General features: G+C 47.5%; 3 protein-coding genes across 15 annotated transcripts in view; 2 read left to right on the top strand and 1 right to left on the bottom strand.

The window, feature by feature from the left end:
• LOC135901736 (phospholipid scramblase 1-like) overlaps positions 1-3,077 on the top strand; it is a 34,322-nt gene extending 31,245 nt beyond the window's left edge. For all 7 annotated transcript variants that reach the window (XM_065431557.2, XM_065431558.2, XM_065431553.2 and 4 more), the window contains one exon: positions 2,939-3,077. In XM_065431557.2, coding sequence (XP_065287629.1) covers positions 2,939-2,962 — 24 coding nt within the window. In that variant the 3' untranslated portion in view covers positions 2,963-3,077. The remainder of the gene's footprint in view (positions 1-2,938) is intronic.
• The window catches only part of LOC135900247 (phospholipid scramblase 2-like), a 365,712-nt gene that overhangs the window by 210,641 nt on the left and 134,343 nt on the right, over positions 1-20,728 (bottom strand). The gene's annotated exons all lie outside the window — the stretch shown is intronic.
• Positions 1-20,728, top strand: part of LOC135901738 (phospholipid scramblase 2-like) — an 81,726-nt gene that overhangs the window by 27,300 nt on the left and 33,698 nt on the right. The gene's annotated exons all lie outside the window — the stretch shown is intronic.

Genomic DNA, 20,728 nt, shown 5'->3' with positions numbered 1-20,728 from the left:
CATGTAACGTACAGAAGTCACAATTACACGAGTTGCGAAGTGCGTTTCCGCTGCATTTCTTCTGCGCTTTCCGCACACGCAGAGCCATCTTGCGGCAAACACAGAAGACCCCCTCCTCTCAATGTACGGCGCTGCCCCGACAGGAGGCGCGCCGCGCGCGCATTGGGACCGCTGCCAGGCGCGTCGCGGGACTCCCTCTCCCCTGACGACGCTTCGCCGTGCTGCCGGTTTAGATTACTATCTATCTCTCTGCCCGTGCCGATCACGACGTTTGGCGGCTGGCGGCTGACGGCTGGCGTAGATCGTTTCCCCTCCGAGACACCGAGTTCTTTGGTTCGTTTCTTTCGCTCAGGCGCACGTTTCGTTGCCGCGGCGAACGCTGCGTTGCTCGACGCTCACCGCGTGATAGGTGGGCGCTAAGTCCGATGCGGGGCGCATCGTAAGTGATCGCTGTGCCGTAGCGCATTGTCTTATACCCCTTGGCGGGTCGACGGGAACGCTGTCGCGTCCCACTCTTGAAGGCGAAGCTTAAGCGTCCTCCAATTTTTAAGGGCCCGTGTTGCGTGGGTTCAACTCCGTTCAGCACGGGAGAAATTTAAAATTTTCGTTACCGCCAGAGAGTTGTCGTTATTTACAGGTCTCGTAAAAAAATCTTCATCCCAACAAATATTATTACAGCACAAATTGCAGCATAGCGTATTGTGCCCAATGAAATGCTCTTTCCAAAAACACACATTGGCAAACAAAATATTAAGTAGGTAAAAACACAAAAAAATCTACATTGCATCACTTTTGCTTCCAGTTGATAAAAATAAAATTTAGAAAATGACATATCTACAACAACATTATTATCAAAGGAAATGCAGAATATACAGTTCAAAGGCAAGTAACCCAGAAATAGCATCTGAAAAAAAAATAATAAAACGCTCAGCACACCGCCATTCTTTGGATACAAAAAAAAGAAAAAAAAATGAAAACTAAGAGCTGTTCATCGCATATGCCATGCGGTGAAGCAGTACCTGGATTTTGTGGCGCATGGGTCCATTTCGAACTTTTCCCACAAAACGTCTGGTTTTGTTCAGCTTCGCGGTCCTGATAACACGATTTGAAGTTCTACCTTGGCGGCATCTTTTGAGGATGGTCCGATGAGGAGTACCAATCGCTTTGAGCGTAGCTGGGAAACAAGAAGATTGTGCATCCTAGCATATCTGTTTGCATTTTCGCAGATTGTCTTTATTACCTCTGTGGAGAAGAAGTGTAACAGTCTTGCGCTGCTCCGTAGTGCTGGGCCGAAATGTGCTACGGGCGGACTTCTTGGCGTGAACGGAAGTTTTTGCTGCCGATGGCAGCACATCATAACTAAGCGAAATACGCACACTGAAGGTAATCATTAGAGTTCTCAGGTCGTGCAAAAAGATAGGCCCATAAGTGCGCCCAAGGAAGGAGACTATTCAAGGCCGTAAAGGAAACTCGCCAGTGAACAGCTGCGGTTGTCCCATGCTGTCTCTAAACATCGACCGTCAGAGCTTGAATCTTCTTTGCTGTCATCTTCGGAATCATAACTCGAGTCCTCATCACTAAGTTCAAGTGCGGGTGCAGCATAGTTTCGAGCACGACGGTTTTGTAGTGAGGCAGCAGCATGGGACGGCGCCATGAGAGGGACTTCCGATAACTGCGCAGTGAGACCGGCAACGTCTCTTGCCGAGATTTTATGACAGAAGCGAAACCAACACTGTTGAAAACTGGTTGAAACTTCCAGGTCCACACGTTGGACATGTGGCGGACCTTCAGAAATACACTTTGGCGGAATAAAACGACTCGGACTCCAAAGCTAAGCTAATTAGCAAACAGCTGGTGTCATTTTCGGTGAATTGTCACTGCTAAGCACTGTCGGACGGCAAATGCGGTGATATAATCTAATTCTTGACCAGCTGGGAGTCATGTGATTACAAAATTACGGTGCTAGTGCGGCGTAATGATCAGCGGCATGCTTTTTTTCTCGAGCGCGGCAGATGGTGACAGCCACGCTGCTTTTCGCTATAACATAGGCACATTAGTTCGCAAAAAGGCCTGTAAACAATCAGAACATCACCGGAGCGCGAAAATTTAAACTGCTTCTGAAAGTGCAGTGCTTCTGCTAACTACTTGACGGCCTTCACTGGATAAGAAACGACTCCAACATGTCGAAATTGGTGATCTAATGCATAGATCACCGGTGATTGATTTGAATAGCGTGGTAACGAAAGAGTTAAGGGCTCTTATTGGTCAATGCAGAGTGGTACATTCCCAGTGGAATATATCTGTTTACACCAGTTTGCGTCAGAGACATTCATTGATGAGCGGCATCCGCCTACTAGCACGCACCCAGTGACCCAATTTGGCATCAAAGAGGTTCATTGAAGCGGAGAACAGTACCCGTGGCTCATAGCACGTGCTTCAAGTCGGCGTCAATGTGTTTCTTCGAACAGCGGTACCCACCCAGTTCCGCATCTTTGGTGAACCATGTCGGCGTGATAGCGCTTCTTTGAAGAGCGGCACTAAGTAAGCATTACCACATGCTCAGTCACCCATTCTACTGAGGTTTACCCATTGACCCAAGTAGGCGGGATAACGATTTGATACAAGGATATTTGGCCCATGGAAAGTGCGTGAAGCATTAAAAGTTATCCCCATATTAACTGATCAAATAGCATGAAAACGAACCATCTTTACAGTGTTTGTGGCCCTATAGCATAGCTTCTTGCGAGAGGTCTTAATCATATTTTACCTCGCGCGAAAGAGAGCAGCGGGTGTATTTCCCTACCCATCACGGTGGCTTAGCGGCTAAGGCATTGCGCCGCTAAGCAAGACGTAGCGGGACAAGATCCCGGTTTTGACAAGTAAAACCCCATAACTAAGTTTTTATTGCATTTTTTTCTACATTCACTCTTATGTGCAGGACTACATGTTCTTCGAAGTATGAAACGGGTAGAGCGACGACCGTCAGCCCGGAGTGTTTGCGTGATTCGGCTGAAATTGACCAGAAAACGCCCATTTTTGTGTTCAAGGAGGTAAAAGCAATCACTTCCGGACATGGAGCGTTGCGTCTTGGTCATATCTTGTGTGCTCAATTCAAACTAGCGGCGTGAAAATCGCCGCACGACGTCTGCTGATCGAACGAAACTTTTCGGCCAAGCGGAAAGTTTTTCTGCTGCAGAACGAATCGGTCTCTTGGCTATTTCTAGGGTGTATGGCGACACATGGGTGAACCAACAACAGGTCCCATTACCCAGCCAGGCCGTTCACGTAACTTGGTTGGTGATATCTTGTGGTGTAGGAGAGCCTCCTCTTTTACAGTGACAGTTGTACAAGCGGGATTAAACATTGATATACGTGCGTGGACCAAAAAATGTGGCTTTATCGGCTTTTATCTTCGTAAACATAGTGAAATGACAGGAGTTTTCAAGTTTTTTTTTGAGGTTGGCATTATCTAGTACAACTTGAAAGCTGGGTTTTAAAGGAAAATGTAAATACTGGGTAAAGAATCATAGAAACGTCAATTGAAGAACAAAAATCATTTACATGACTTTATTGAATTCTGCTTCATAGTGAATCGCAAAACAAAGAAGGTCAAGAGAAAGATATGTATGAACAGGCGGCTGAGGACTGGCTTCTGGAAACGAAACAACTAAACAGCGTTTTAGAGCAATATACAACCTAATGAACGTGCAACATATAGTGAACATGCATTCTTGCCTCCCTCCAGGAGATTTGGCATAAGTAACGCTTAGGGACCAGACGAATTTTATATCAAGGAACGGAGACCGACAATGTAGTGCCAATAAGCTCACCTATGTTCTGCATAATCAAACACTCGCATAAAACCTGTACATGTAACAAATACCTTTCGCTATGGCGCGTGATATTCGAACGCTTTTACATTTTCTTAGTTTCGTTATATTTGGCATACCTCATTCTTAAGCTAGTGCAAGGGCGGATCCAGGTTAACCTCTAGGGTTGTGTGCACGTGTTCGTGTGTTGGGGGGGGGGGGAGAAGGGGAGTGAGCTTGTTGGCGGGGCTCGCCCAAGAGGACTTAGAGAAGTGGAGAGGGGCAGTTTAAGTGATGGTCGTAAGTTAACGCGGTCAAGGAAAACGACAAGAGACATGTACCTCAAGAGTGTCTTAGTGCAGATTCGATGTTCTGCTTCGAAAACTCAAATATGCTCTTAGTCTTTTGCGTGCGAGCGTAAGTAATGTTGAGGTGAGGTTATGTATCAGAAACTGAAAAATTACCGTCATTGTAAATTTAGGTCTTCAGTGAGACGAGGCCAAGCACGGAAGGAATAGCAAGAAGGGCGGGGGAGGGGTCTGTAATGTGATGCATAACGTTGCAAGCGTTGGGTTGCGGCTTACGGTACAATATTACAGACTGGTGTTTTAGTGCAAACCATATATTAAGACAAAGGTGCTCCCAGGACAAGCGCTTTCGTTGTGTTTTCCTGTCAAGTCCTGATATGTTTGCACTAAAACACTAGTTTGTTGAATAACCGCTTTAAACTGTTGCTCCTGCAGGAAGTAATTAATGCTGAGAAATACCTGTCCTAAACAAAATAAGACAAGAGGTATGCAGTACGCCATTCAAGAGACCACGCATGCATTTGAACGACAATGCTCGGTGAATCCAGGCGAGTACGTGGACTGACATCTCTTGGTAATACTGAGCCCACCCACCGTGATTTGATGACTTCAATTATAACTGAAATCACCGTTTCCCAATACGTATTAGGAAAATTGGCATCAAATACGCACTTTCCTAGAAATACTTCGTGCAGGAAGGAACTGTACATTTTGCAGTATGCTTTGTTGTCTGCTAAGAATTTCGCTGCTAGTTGGGCGCATAAAACTCGCAGCCAAAAGAACAGTAACGATGATGTACATGTACCTATATTTTAAAACAAGAATGTATAACATTTGGCGATGAAGCCTTGTTATCAAAATAATGTACTGTCGCAAGTTTGAAACGAAACTAAAGGACAGTAAATAGTGAAGTCACGTTCTGCAGTACAGGATGAATGTCAGGAAATATTTAGCAGGTAGAAGCTCAATAATGCCTGACCTGAATGTGTATAGAATTCATAAGATAAAGCACAATTATGCAAGAAAATTAAAAGCCCTTGTTGCTCGCTAATAACTTCATGAACTATACATAACGCTATCTGCGGTGGCTACGATGGGCGAATCGCTCAAACGCTTGATTCACGCCAATAGGGATCACCCGGTTAATCAAAATCAAAGGAAGGCCTAGGAATATTAGGCCTTCGCGTCTTGGAGGAATGGAAGAAGATGGAAAGAGCAAATCGTGGGTAGTGTCATCACCAAAGTGTTGGGAAACCATCTCGCCTGTCCTCACGAGAGCATCACCGTAACAAAGCTACGCCCACTCTGTTTTGGAGAGAATGATTTTGCTCACCCTTCATGCTTTACGAAAGCAACAGCACCTTATCTGGAGCGCAACAGTACTGTATAAACTAGCAAGTTTTGGCTGAAAGCAACTTTCCAGCACAGCCAAACAACGGTCCATGAGTTTCAGGAGTGGCAAGGGGGAGGGGGGGGGGGGAGGGTTGCCTTGCCCACATTCCCCCGGGATACTCTCGCGGGAAACTGACTGTGTGCCGCGCAGACATACGGCAGACCCACAACACACGCAAGCATACGGGAAATACACAACCGCAGACATAAACGTAGACGCGAAGTTTGCGTTGGATCGATGCGTTGTTTTGCGGAGTGGCTTATGGAAGGGGTCGCTGACGCTGTAACATTATAAAACAGCTCATACGGAAATAATCGAGTGTGGAGCAAAGCCGCAGAGGAAACAAAAGAGGAAATAAGCGCAAGACAAATTTCAGGTTGCTCATTTATGTTAGCAGGAACCTGCTATAAATGCTTGCCGCCTTTATACATTCAAAGCAAGGATTCTCAGACTTATGTTCTCAGAAATCATTACATAGAACTCTTACGGATTTTAATTATGCCGCGTTTATGTTCTAATATCGTGCTTCCCGAAATCGTTGGCCATGCGCGCCGAAGAGGGGTAAGGTCTGTGTCACCCATAGCTCACATTTACCCCCCTTTCAAAGAGTTGAAAGCACAAATCTTGGTGGCCATATACAAAAAAAAAAAACAAAAGAAACAGGACACTTGGCAGAACAGGGATGGCGCTGCATGTCCGCCATGGCGCAACAGCCTTCACACTTGGCGAACAGCAGTCGTCGCAGGCGCACCTCGACGCGTTCAGATTTATTAAGCGCCATTTGTTTCCACAGACGCTGGAACAGCTGCTGTAGCATGCCAGCTGCTGCGAACCATCATTCCCAAAACATTTATTTGTGCAGAATTGCCCCGTACTTTGAGGTTAGATGAGAACTGACCACAAGGCTTGCTCTAATCGACGTTAATTCGAGCAAGATCTAATAAAAGGAAGTGCGAATTTAGCCCATACCATTCCTTCTCCAAAAGCAGGCTGTATAAATTCTCAAGTTTTCCAGTTAGGGCAGAAAGTTTGGCATTTCAATGTGCATATCATAGTCGTTAGGCGTGGTAGTTGCGTGCGACACATTTTGGCAGTATTTCCTCAAAAGAAGGCCTTTTCTGTAGCCCACAATAAGCAAAGTGACATTTGTAAGTAAACCCACCAAGCCTAAGTACCATATAAATGAAAATCCTAATTTATTTGTGGCTTTCGAGAGTATACGTTAGTAGAAAAATAATAGCAGTGAAATGGCATTTGAATAAATACGGGTCACTCTATAATGATAACGTAATAGTAATTTGTTCACAAAATTATATCCGCAACTCAGCACTCCGATCCAGCTAATCATAAACGCTACTACAGGATTCGCGTGAAGTTTCTCGCGCTTACGTGAGGGTCCGAGTTCACATAGCTTTTCGATCGCAAGTGTTATATATAATGACTGACGCTTTCGCTAATAGTATGCGCAACACCAGTATTGGTTCGAATTTTCTCTTACGAACGATTACAGTGTAATAACGTTTTTGGGAACACGGGCCCAGAATGTTGATGTATCCGGCTCAGCGAGGCCAACGTGATGCTTTGGACATTGCGGGGTTAGGTGACCGCCCTTTGTTTATGGTTGTCGCTTGGTGGGGATCATAGAATAGACTGTAGATGTGCTTTACACTCTATCGAAGGAGCGCAACGTTTCTCTAACAAGACAATGCACGCTCGTGGGAAGAGCCTCGTGCGGAGCCATTAGTTTGGGGTGCCGTGGTACACCTCAGAGCTTTGAATTGTCTGTATACTGTAGGCGTATTGTGATTGCTGCACACGTTTCAGTGCGGTGGCTAGTACGACGCTTAGTCGTACACACACCCGCTGACACCGATTCTAAGAAGTACACGACGCACTTGCGACGCTTTCCTTCTATATAAGTGCAGGGTGAACATTTTTGGCGCCGCAGTAATCTTCAGTTCCTGCAACTTTGTTTACTCACTTGTTTGCATGGGGTTTAAATGTGTCAACAAAACAGGGCATGCAGTGTTATCAACTCTGCCACGGTCGCCCTCTTTTCTATGACACTGAATGCAAACAAACAAAAAGTAATTGCTATGGCCCTTTTATTACTGTCTTTTGCCTTGGGAGAACGCGAGTACTCAGAACTGCTCTGAAGCCACATTGAAAGCCCGACTTAAGTGGCGCGATGCCTTCAGAGAGTACATGTTGTAGCAGAGACTAGAAGGCTCCGATGTTTTTTTGTTTTAACGCGATAGCGTTAAGGAGCTCGTGTCGCAGAAAAGCCGGTGTCGTCGGCGTCGGTGTCGGCGTCGGTGTCGGTGTCGGCGTTTGCGGCGTTGACCGTGAGCGATAAATCACGGCAGGCGCTTCATAAATAAAAAGCAACTTCCAAGATTGGCCCGGTGGGAATCGAACCAGGGTCTCCGGAGTGTGAGACGGAGACGCCACCACTCAGCCACGAGTTCGATGCTTCCAAGTGGTGCAAACGCGCCTCTAGTGAATGCGGTGTTGCCTTCGAAACGAGCCGTGGAAAGTTATACTGCGGTGTATATCGGTAATTATGAACATGTAACGTACAGAGGTCACAATTACACGAGTTGCGAAGTGCGTTTCCGCTGCATTTCTTCTGCGCTTTCCGCACACGCAGAGCCATCTTGCGGCAAACACAGAAGACCCCCTCCTCTCAATGTACGGCGCTGCCCCGACAGGAGGCGCGCCGCGCGCGCATTGGGACCGCTGCCAGGCGCGTCGCGGGACTCCCTCTCCCCTGACGACGCTTCGCCGTGCTCCCGGTTTAGATTACTATCTATCTCTCTGCCCGTGCCGATCACGATGTTTGGCTGGCGTAGATCGTTTCCCCTCCGAGACACCGAGTTCTTTGGTTCGTTTCGTTCGCTCAGGCGCACGTTTCGTTGCCGCGCCGAACGCTGCGTTGCTCGACGCTCACCGCGTGATGGGTGGGCGCTAAGTCCGATGCGGGGCGCATCGTAAGTGATTGCTGTGCCGTAGCGCATTGTCTTATACCCCTTGGCGGGTCGACGGGAACGCTGTCGCGTCCCACTCTTGAAGGCGAAGCTTAAGCGTCCTCCAATTTTATTTCTGGGGACCGCTGTCAGAAAGGCATTGTTGTGCTTGATAAATATTTTACTGAAGCCGGCCGACAGCTCTAATGCCGCGATACAGGCCTTTAAACTTTCATTTACATTTAAAGCGAAAAGAGAAAAGATGTGTGGTTTTTATTTCGGGCAGTTTTCTATTGTAAGTTGCCGCTTACCGCAGAGAAACTCCTTGCCAGAAGTAAAGCTGTTGTTTGCTAAAATAATGAGAATTATATGGACTAGAGTGAATGAAGTTTGACAGTTGATGGTTTCAAAATGTTTTGATAGAATTTATAGTTCCAAAAAGAAGAAAGAAAGAAAAAAAAGAAGTGAAAAGAACCCACCAAATTCCAAAAACAAAGAAAGAGAAAAGCATTGCGGCTTGTGTTACTTTAGTTAGTGGGCAACACCAAGTTGCTTCATGACACATTTCAGTTGCTACTTCAAATTTCCGGTCTAAGACTCTAAGTTAAACCCTTACTGAATCACCATAGGTTTTATGGCTCAGTCCCTTTCCGACCTGCTGTCAAAATCTGCAACGAAGCTTGCATAATTGGTGACACACGTCGAAATCAGTGAGGAGGATATCGCAACCGCTGCTTTTCAGCTGCGCGCAACTTTATTTGCCAGTGCATATGTGAAGCTAAGGAAAAGTTGCCTAACGTGCTCTTCTACTACGCGTTTATCTTAATTCTCTTCGTGTCGGCGTACCCGTTGATTTCTTACTTTCAGTTTTGGCTTAGTATACAGCCTAACACTGCGCTTTTCTTTTAATGCGTAATAATATATGGGGTTTTGCGTGCCAAAACCACTTTATGATTTTGAGGCACGCCGTAGTGGGGGACTCCGAAAATTTCGACCACCTGGGGTTCTTTAACGTGCACCTAAATCTAAGTACACGGGTGTTTTCGCATTTCGCCCCCATCGAAATGCGGCCACCGTGGCCGGGATTCGATCCCGTGACCTCGTGCTCAGCAGCCTAACACCACAGCCACTGAGCAACCGCGGCGGGTGTTTTAATGCGTAGCTGATATGTGTCACCTTTAGCATGCACATAACTTCTCGTTTTATTCTAGTGTGCTTCAGTAATTCCCTCAGACGTTCTGCAGAAGGCTCAGAAGGCCTGAATATTCTGCATTCACGTAGTCAGATTCTGAAAACAAACATTCCCACACACTCCGATACAAATATGTAATGCAACGGGCGATAGGTGTAACAGAGTTTAATCACAACAGAGAGACTATCCAAAAATACTTGCTAATGTTTTTAACAATGATTGATTTAATAATGTATTTAACGAGAATGAGGTATTTGCATTCTTGATACAACCTTATACGCGTACCCCCAATTATACAGATTGACAAAAAAGTGGTAGTGGTTGAGACATATGTGTATTTTTATTTGTAGGGACCGAAGGCTTGTATAACAGTTTGTCTTGTCATTTCGCCGTCCATCTTGCAGCCAGAACTAAAATTACACGCTTCAACATCACCTTACCGGAGATATCTACATTGATGGCCGTCGCTGTAGCACTATTGGTAGTGCATCGCATGCGTAATGCAAAGGTCGTAGGTTCGGTACTCGCCGGCGACATGTTATGTTTTCATCCGCTTTCATTTCCCCTTTTCTTCATTATTCAAATTCGAGAGACACTGCAAACAGGTAATAATGTCACAGCGTTATAGCTTCAAGAAAGGGGCCTCGCCCTGTCCAGTGCCAAGTGCGAGCACATAGTGGTAACCAACTAAGGAGAACCGCAAGGAACGAAAACTGATAACACTACAAGTGAACCAAGATATTGTCCCGAGAAAAACGCATATCAAGGTCCTTTGCTTTTGGCTGCAGGACAAAGGTAAGGCGGACGTTTGGGTGCGGCGAACAATTCGGCAGCTCCATGAAGTCAAGAGGCTACTTACAAGAACAACACTAAAGGGTGAGAGGTATCAAAGAGCACCAACACAGGAAACTCACCATGGCCCTCGCTATACCTCAAATATTGTACCAATATCCATACTTACAAGTCACCAAAACACAAAAGGCAAACTTGAAACCATGCTCCGGCAGATAACGAGAGTTATTCTAGGCACCCCTGCATATTCGCGATCCAACCGAGTCGATGAGATGGCAGTGCTGTCTAAACTGGATGAGCTGAAAGAACTCCACCAAGAGGCACAATTTTGTCGCCTGAAGCTATCTAGACAGGGAAAGGCATTTATGCGTGACCTAGGCTACGATGTCCCACAATGCCCAGACAGGGAACAAGAATATCCCCGTGGGACCCGCTAGACCGTATTACCATCGACCCAATACCTCGAGATATGGGGGTAGACACACCACCAGAAAGACGACAAAGTCGAGCACTACACTTCACTACACTACACTACACTACACTACACTACACTACACTACACAAAGGACGACACCGAAGCCTGGATCCTATACACGGACGCCTCTCGAAATAATCAAGGCTTCTGCACAGGGGTGGCAACCGACTCTACACCTTTTTCATGGGGCCTACACTGTAATATTACGTCACAACATCAAGCGGAACTTACAGCTGTCGCGGGAGCCGTGACCATGCCAAATCCACACGAACGAAATCTGCTCATTCGAACAGATAGCCAGGCTGCATGCAGGGCACTCGCAGCTAGAAACGTTTCCGCGGCACTACACTCAGCATTAACAACGCACCTCAACGCACGCCCTAACATTCAGTGGATTCCTAATCACACAGGGATCAGAGGGAACGAAGTGGCACATGCCACATCCCGCGCAAATCTCCCGGGCCCTCCTCTGTGGTGGCCGGACCCACTGAGTCTGAATCAGCAATATGCCTTCGCGCGGGCGGTAAGGCGCAAAAAACTTGACGATTTACAAAACAACTCCATGAAATATCCACAAGCGGACGCACACATAAATCGAAGAGAGGCGGTACTATATGGAGGCGTGCACAGACGCACTCTCTCTTGTCCCCACACTTCCAACACTACATACAAGGTTTGCCTGGTAAACCTGCTTGCATGGCATGTGGCAGCTTCCCGGATAATGCTCACATTCTGTGGGATTGCCCGGGGAGCCTTCTCGCTATTCAGGCTAGCCTTGCCAAACTCTCACCCACCCGTGGACCTACGACACTTGAAGAGTGGCTGGCGGACTCCTCCTTCGACTACGTACGTGCATTGATCTAGCTCATCACAACGCTCGGCTTGGCAGACAACTAGAACAAAGCGCGCGAACCCGGACCGGGATTCTTGAATAAAGTTTTTATGCGAAGCATATTGCAATCACTCAGTTCAGCCTTTGGGCGCGGCCGCGCAGCCACCATTGAGGGTATGAGCCATTGTTCATTGCTGCGCGTCTCATAGGGGGGTCTATTCTCTTTTAAGCTTGCTATGTTTGTTATTAAGTTGCTTCTATTTTGTTGTTTCTTCGTATATATAGATATATCCAACCACCAGCAGTTCACCACGCTAAACAGTGGCTCAACTAAAATAAAGGCTAGTACGCTTCGCATCCTGGGCTTAACCTTAGCTAAGCCACAGCCATTTTTCTCCTTCTCTACATTTCAGATTAAACTACAGCTAATTACTTCTATGCATTTCTTGTCTTCATCACCTCCTGGCATCATATGGTCGTGATTAACAAAAGTCGAGCCCCTCTGCTCGTTCTCCTCGTTCGTCCATAGTGAAGGTCTCGAATCTGACAGTTCTGATTGATTGATTGATTGATTGATTGATTGATTGAGTAACTTTTATTTTACAGTCCTGCAGAACGCGTGTTAGCACGTCGCGGGCCGCTCCCACGTCGGGACCGACAGGCCTAGCCTGCCAGCCGCATCGTGGGCCTGCTGGACAGCCCAACGTTGCTCAGCCAGGAGTGGGTTGCGGAGGGCCGCCTCAAACCTAGCTGAGCTGAGGTCAGGGCTTGCTATAGAGATACATCCCCAGAGCATGTGTGAAAGTGTTGATTTATCCCCGCAAGCAGGGCATGCGTCATCAGTGTAAATCTCCGGATATATCGCATGTAACGTGGACAGGTTGGGATAAGTTTCTGTCTGCAACAGTCTGAATGTCAGTGCCTGAGGCCTAGTGAGCTTGGGGTGAGGAGGAGGGTATTGTCGCCGCGAGAGATAGAAGTGTTTAAGAACTTCATTATAAGTGGCAGGCGCGTCCCCACCATGCGTAACCCTCTCTTCGGCCGTTACAGCGCCAGCGCGGTCAGTCAGTGCGCGCGCGGCAGCGTGGGCCGTCTCATTGAGGTTCGTTGGGACACCCGCCATGTGCCCAACGTGGGCTGGGAACCAAGTAAGCAAGTGATGCTTGATTTTATCCGGACCTGCCTTTCGAAGCAGCCCAAAAGCCTGTTCGGAGATCACTCCACACTGAAATGCCCTAATGGCTGACCGTGAGTCACTGTAGATGACGTCGCTGCTGTCATCAAGCATCGCCAAGGCAATGGCCACCTGCTCGGCTATCGCCGGATCTCCGGTTCGTACAGATGCGCAGTTCGTGAGTCGCTGTTTGGAATCCACCACTACTGCAGAAAAGGAGCACCCCTTCCGATATGCGGCTGCGTCAACAAAGCAGGCTCTACGCCCCTCTGTCTCGATCTGTTTGAGTATGGTTGAAGCTCTTGCTTTCCTTCTACCCTTGTTATATTCAGGGTGTACATTTCTTGGTATCGGCGATACGGAGATCAAATCTCGTATGTCCCGTTCTAACTGGCATTTTCTTGGTGCTTCTGCAGACAGTTCTGATGCCATTAGGTATAGCATAGGGGGTTTATTAGCCACGTGTCTGCTCTCTACGCCAGGGAAAGAAAAGGTTGTTCGGCATCCGCCATGGCTCTGAGTGGTACTGGCTAGGATAACAAATAAATTCCCAATTCAGTTGACAGATTGATAGCCGCCACTGTAGCACAGTTGGTAGTGGATCGCACACGTAATACGAAGGTTGTGGGCTCGGTACCCACCGGCGACAAGTTAGGTTTTCGTGCACTTTCACTTATCTGCGTTACAAGGCGATAATGTAAGAGAACGCGTTGTAAGACACGCGTCGAGAGCAACACCGGGTGTACCGACTATGCAAACTTCGAGCAATAACGAACAAATATTTTCCGAGGAGGCGGCTGTGTCCATGGCGAATCGTGAGTATCTGCTCTGTGGTGTGCGCCCGCTCGACCCCGGCGGCTAACAGCCACAAGTCAATTGTTATTCACTGTCCCACTATGCCAATGCCTAGTAATGGTGTCGATTGCGCAACTTACGCTGTTATCGGCTTGGTCGTGCGTGTGGGCGGATAGCGAGAGGGGATGTAGCGCAACAGTGTGTTCGCGAACAGTGATTGTTTGTTTATAGCGAAGCTATTTGCGGCTAGGGTTCACTGAAGTTTTTAAGTGTGCGAGTAAATCTATTATCGGCAATGGCTCCTGCCACTGCTCACGCGTTTGTTGTCGTCTTCTTCCAGAGCTAGCTCGTTCAGGCCCCTCAGCATAACCGCGTGAATGCCCTCGTGCCACTGCTCGCGTGTTCGTGGTCGTCTTCTTCCACAGCTTGCTCCGTTGCCGCTCATCATGCAGCGTTCCCACACTGCCCTCCCTCTGCCAAGGCGCTGACGGCACTGGCCCATTGCCAGTCGGTGCGGTGATTTCGGTATGAAGTTCTTTGCCTCAATATATCGCGAAATAAGAACACGAATGCATGTGACGAATGCGTAAAGCGAATGCATAGGATGAATGAACGCGAAAATATATATGTGTGCGTACCTTTCATCTCGATTACCACCGTTCAAGAGCATCATTTTGTTCGTACCCTTGTTGAGAATTATGTGTCGCCATTTTGTCGTGTGCTACACGGCTTCACTGGTGATCGAACTGCTTAATATCGCATGGCTCATAATTTTTTAGAGCGCAGCTCTCGGGCGCCCGTTCCTGCGGCGAGCGTCGGCGTCAGCGTAACCGAGTGAAGGAGCAAAGCAAGGATGAAAGAGCGAACGTGGAGCGCAGAGGGGGATGAAAGAGAGGAGAAATGCGGAAGAAGAGGGTGCAGCGGAACCATGAGATGGAAAGCGGGGGGAGGGTATAGCTAAAGCGTGAGAAGAAAAGCGTAATGCGGCGACAACGGCTATGAGATGGCAACAGAGTAGCGCGCGTGGTCTTGTAGGGCTTTCTGTGGCGGTTGCTGCAAATGGCGCCCACGCCTCACCAACGCACTGCCTGAGAGGCATCCATGCTACACTTCGCTTCGTTTGCACCGTACGCACGCGACAGTTTGCTCGCGTGAGCCAATGTAGCACGAAATGCCGACAGGTATAGATTTGCGCGCATATTTTGCATTAGTACGTAATCGTTGGTGAATTTCTTTCTTTGCGACATGTGAAAACACCCGTGTACTTAGACGTAGATACAGGTTAAAAACCCTAGGTGGTCGAAATTTCTGGAGTCCCCCGCTATGGCGTGCCTCACAATCAGAAAGTGGTTTTGCCACGTAAAAACCCATAATTTAACAATAATTGTTTTTTGGCGAGCCGGCGATTAACATCCTTTAACTAGTGCACGTGTGCGTTGTTCTGCGTGGCAGTTGTGTTTACTATGCTTTCGTTTGAGTTGTTTGAATTATATTGTTGGGCAGGTGTCATGAGTTCAGTTTTGTCTAATTAGATGAGTGTTTTTTTTTCTTCGTGTCGCGACAACAATCAACACCGCGGACTCTTGTGAAATGTCTACAAGTGCGCTATTTTCTTTTCCAAGCATATGTGGAAGTGTGTGCGGCGTGGTGAAGTATTTGCACAGTTACCCATGCAGTATTTTGTGAGAATGTGTTCGGTGTTCCGTGTCACCATAGTTAAATGGGAGGTGCCGTTCGCTTGTAAGTTTCATGGGCGCGGCTAAAGAGCGGTGTGAAGGATGCAGCGTGTCTTTATTGTCAAGAGAGCTAAGGCTGGAAATAGCTGGCTATACATGTGGAATCATTGCAGGGCACTACTGCAAAGACGCACGGACACAAAGAAAGGGCGGAGACGACACTTCACAGGCGCTTGTCCAACAGACGTCGAACGTGTTCGAACGCTCGAACCTGTCGAAAAACCTTGTACATGATGCGCGTGGAAACCACTAGCCATTTCCTTGCCGAGACGGGCTTTATAAAAGGATATCCGGCCGCGCTAGCCTTACTCGCCTTGTCGCTGCACCCCCTCATGAAAACGGACCGATCGAGGTGCGCGGGCAGCCAACGCTAGATGACAGCGAAAAGTACGTAGCTACAGAGACCGATGGCAAATACTGAACACCACTCCACTTGTGTCGCTGTGGCGAAGAGGGGCTATCATCACTGTGTATGAGGGATTATGCAGCTTAGGCTTCTTTTCTGCGCTTCGTCCTGGACACGCTGCGCCATCTAGTGGTGATGCCGCGAAGTGCGCTCTATGCGCATGGCTGAATATATATTCATACAAGGTTGTTGGAATTGCCGAGGCAAGATTACAGTTTTGATTACACTCAGCGCAGGAGATAGATAGATAGATAGATAGATAGATAGATAGATAGATAGATAGATAGATAGATAGATAGATAGATAGATAGATAGATAGATAGATAGATAGATAGATAGATAGATAGATAGATAGATAGATAGATAGATAGATAGATAGATAGATAGATAGATAGATAGATAGATAGATAGATAGATAGATAGATAGATAGATAGATAGATAGATAGATAGATAGATAGATAGATAGATAGATAGATAGATAGATAGATAGATAGATAGATAGATAGATAGATAGATTTATTGATTCTGGAAAATTCGTTTGGTATCACACACAAAAAAAAACACACAGGTTCAATAATTTCATCAGCAACCAGGGAGGTACAGCGTTCAGCGATGTGAGCGAAGCGCGGAGGCACAGTATTGACAGTGGTCCGGGAATTATACCCATTCAAAAGAATTCCGTCCGCCCAGTGAGTATTTACAAAATGTTATCTGCAGAAAATGCGAGTCGTATATTGTTAGTGTTCTGGTGTGTCGAGAGTTATTTATTCGGTTGTCTACAACTTGGTGTATTATACCCAAATAGCCACTGAGTTTTGTTCGACATGGCGTAAGAGAACTGTTCATTGTATTAAGCATTTAATGTTGCTAGGTCTTAACATGTTACATACACGCGTTGTTGTGACACTGTTTGGCATGCTGCTGGGCATCCAAGGCCATAACTTCCATAACCTTGCTTTTGGTGGGGCACTTAAGTAAGGTGCCGTGCTTTCAGATGTGACAACACTAATATAATATGTAAATTTTCGAAGACTCTAATGCACAACAAGCGGTATTGTGCCACGACTCGACAGTAATGCTATGTTCAGACTACGTGCGCTACGTACGGATCGTTCGCACGGAACGTAAGCGTAAACGAAAAAAGCGAAACTACTTTGTTCACACTATTGCTGCGTTGAGCGGAACGTACGCAACAATCGCGACCAGCCTGGGCGTAAATGTTGGAGTACCCGCTGCTTTTACGACAGGCACAGATACGACTGTTACGACGCCGCCAATGCACGAAGCAGTTTCGGTTTGCATCTTCCGTTCACGGAGCTTCCGGCCTCCCCATATTCCGCGTTTCAATCGGTGACTGCCATCCCAGCCATCCGGCGTTGCAACGCTTTTCCTTGCTGCTGCTGCCGACGCCATCCGCGTGTTCCCGGGTTCGCGCCAAACGCGCGCGGTGTCCCTGAGTGCAGTGCGGTTTTCCGGTCTCATTGTGTTGTGTACATTGCCCGTGCCTTGCGATGATGCTAAGTCCGGAAGCTTCTTCGCGGTGCATCGATGAATAACTAATTGAAGAAGTGCGACAGAGGCCGATACTCTATGACCAGCGCCTGAAAACTTTGGGCTTGAAGAGCCTCGACCTGCGCTAACAGCCGCTTGCTGATCGGCACCATGTTAAAAAAACTGGCTGTGGCTTAGCTAAGGTTAAGCCCAGGATGCGAAGCATACTAGCCTTTATTTTAACGCGACAGCGTTAAGGAGCTCGTGTCGCAGGAAAGCCGGTGTCGTCGGCGTCGGCTCAGGCGTGCGGCGCTTGCTCAGGCGCACATTTCGTTGTCGCGCCGAAGGCTGCGTTGCTCGACGCTCACCGCGTCCGATGCGGGGCGCGTAGTCGCTGCGCCGTAGCAAAGCCGCCTAGAAACAGTCTCTGTAGCACGCCGCAACCTTCGCTTCTCATTCCAACGAGCAGCTCTGTCTCCAGGAGGCATCTCACTTCGTGAGTGTCTAGCAAAGGCAAGCGCAGCTGCTTATATACCGCCGCGACGCCGCGAGCGACGGCGCGAGTTGGAGCCCCGTTTCTCCTCTGTCGTGACGTCACGGTGTCACGTGGTATTGAAGGCAACACCGCCGCGCCTGAGGAGCTGGGTTGAGCTCTAGTAATATGCTTCGCATAAAATGCGAAACGCGACTGTCCCAGAACGGTGCTTGGGCAGTCGTAAAAAACGTATCTTATCGAAAGGCTCAATGTCAACGTAGGCGGTTGCTAGCTGCGTAAACAGTCGTTCCAGCAGTTGCGTAAATTGCAATAAATACGCCACTTATACGGATACGACTGTAGTCTGAACGCGGCATTAGACGCAAGCGCGAGCACTTAAAGAAGTTATTTTCGACACTGCGTTCCTCGGGATTTGCTCCGTAGTGCAAGAGAGGTTCTGAAAGCAACAACGAGGTGAAACAATGGATTTGAAAGTGCGGATCGATAGACTGTTTTTTGGCTTTAACTTCCCGAAGCAACAGTTGAGCTATTAGAGACGTCGTAGTGGAGCACTACGGAATAATTTTTACCACGTGGGTTTCATTAGCACGTACATAAATATAAGTACATGGGAGTTCTTGCATTTCGACCTCACCGAAATATGACCGTCGAAGCGCGTAGTAGTACCGGCGATCTCGTGCTCAGTCGCGGGAAGCAGTAGCCGTCGCGGCCTGTTGAAATTGCATGAAGGCGCTGTTAGGGTGTGTCTTCGTTCTTGTTAAGAAAAAAAAAAGCAAGTTATCGTAGCGCAGAAAAGCATAGACGGATGAAGCGAAAGGGCAGAGCTGCGGTAGGCCCAAACAGCCACAATTGTGAGTAAAGAAAAGAGCTAGGAAAGCTAAAGCAAAAGCTATCACTGATGATTATGCATTTATAGCAAAGCATTAATGAAAGATATAGTCGTCGCAAATGTGTGAAACGTGCGATTATGATAGTATGACGAAGGCCTGAGGACAACATGATGCCAATGACGGAGTGTCTTTTCAAGGGATGAAGATGTTAAAATAATTACAATGCTGCGATGACATGACGCTCGAAAATGGGACGAAGACGACTGTACGACGACGACAGCGTGAGCACGAGGGCAATGGGGATAAAAGCATTATGAAGGTGGAGTCACGACTGGTTGACATTGGTTTGACGACAGTGCGATAGCTACGACAAAGCGACGACGATGAAACAACCACGAAGGCATGATGGGGACTTTGTGATGTCGACGCGATGGCGGCAATGACACCGCGACCGTGAAATGACGACAACGGCATGACAATAGAGGGGACTAAGACGCGGTGTTGACGACGATATGACAACGCGGTGACAGCAGCTGAGTAAGACGGCGGAAAGACAGCGATGACGTGCCAATAGAAGGATGATCACAGTGTCGTGAAGCCAATGGAATGACGACGACGGAATCACGCCGACACCATGATAACGATGGCATGTTGCTGTTGGAGCTAACGGCGGTGGTGACATACACCACCTGGTGCAGTGGGCCGCCTTAATTCGCAATATATCCGCTGTTTTTTTTGCACTATTTCCGGTAGGAGCCAACAAGGCCGCATTATTTCGCACAATATCGAGTGTTTGCACTATACGTGGAACACTAGCCAATCCAGCCACTTTAACTCACACTATGCGTATTATAAGGTAAAGCTATTCCAAACCTTTCTATTGAAATTCTCCAATCAGTGCTCCGTGATTGGTAAACATTTTTTGGGCCGCCCCGCTTCGCCTGCATGTCACGCGACGTCAAGAAAACGGGAAAAGTCACCGCATATCAAAGTCACGTGTATGCATTAAAGATACATTAATACGCCCGAAACAAAACTCAATCTTTTCCTCAATAGCCACAGGCTTCCCCGTTCCGAAAGGAATGAAAGATGAGTGCCGCCGATCGCTCACGCGCTGGCGAAAATCATTTATTTCTGACTTGAGACCTTAACGCCGTTAGACCTCTCCCATTGGTCAAAAGCTTTCGGGCTGCACGCACTCAACCTGCCTATCACGCGACGTCACAAAACCGCGAAATGTCACCGCATCAAAGTCAAGGGTATGCATTAAAGATACATTAATACGCCCAACGAAACTGACCATTTTTGTCTACAGCCGGAAGCTGCCCCATTCCGAAATGAATAAAGGATGAGTGCCGCGTATCGCTCACGCACCGGCTACTCACACCTGCTGGAGAATGCGGGTTTATTTGCGTATAAGAAAACTTTTTGTGGAGCCGTGTAACGTGATCGACCACTTTCGGTACTTTTACGACCTCGCTTTGCCAACTCTTCTTTGGTGAAGATCCATTTTATCGTCATTCTTAACCTTCCGTGGCACGCTACCACAATTTTCGACCAGTTATCTCAAGCTAAGTAAAAAGCTAACCAGTCTCAGACTTCGGCAACACCCTCTTCATCCGGTTATCTTCTTTCAGTGCGTTGGCTCGGCCTCATCGAAACCATCGTCACTTGAGCTTTCTCCTCGCCTCCTGGTAGCCAATTACAAACGAAAAACCGCTCAATGCAGGCAATATTATTCATTTTCAAAGTAAAGTGATCGCGTATAAGCTAGGAGAGTGTTTGACTGGGCTGTTCAGGCAGCGCTGTGAGTCACGGCCCTATGCTTGCGTTAACCAGCACATGTGGCTGTGAATTCTGCAAACTCGAACCAATTTTTTTGCTTTTACTTTCCGCCAGCTGCCTTGCTCCCCATCTGATATGACGCGTACATACTGACATCCACGCTGCCTCAGTGTACGATTAATCTTGTAAACATTCCTAAACATTACGACGAGAAATCCAACAACCTAGAAACCACCATGATATCTAG

Source organism: Dermacentor albipictus, chromosome 1, assembly GCF_038994185.2.
Source record: "Dermacentor albipictus isolate Rhodes 1998 colony chromosome 1, USDA_Dalb.pri_finalv2, whole genome shotgun sequence".
Taxonomy (NCBI): Eukaryota; Metazoa; Arthropoda; class Arachnida; order Ixodida; family Ixodidae; genus Dermacentor; species Dermacentor albipictus.
The sequence above is the reverse complement of the archived record's forward strand: the minus strand, read 5'-3'. Positions and strand labels throughout refer to the sequence as shown.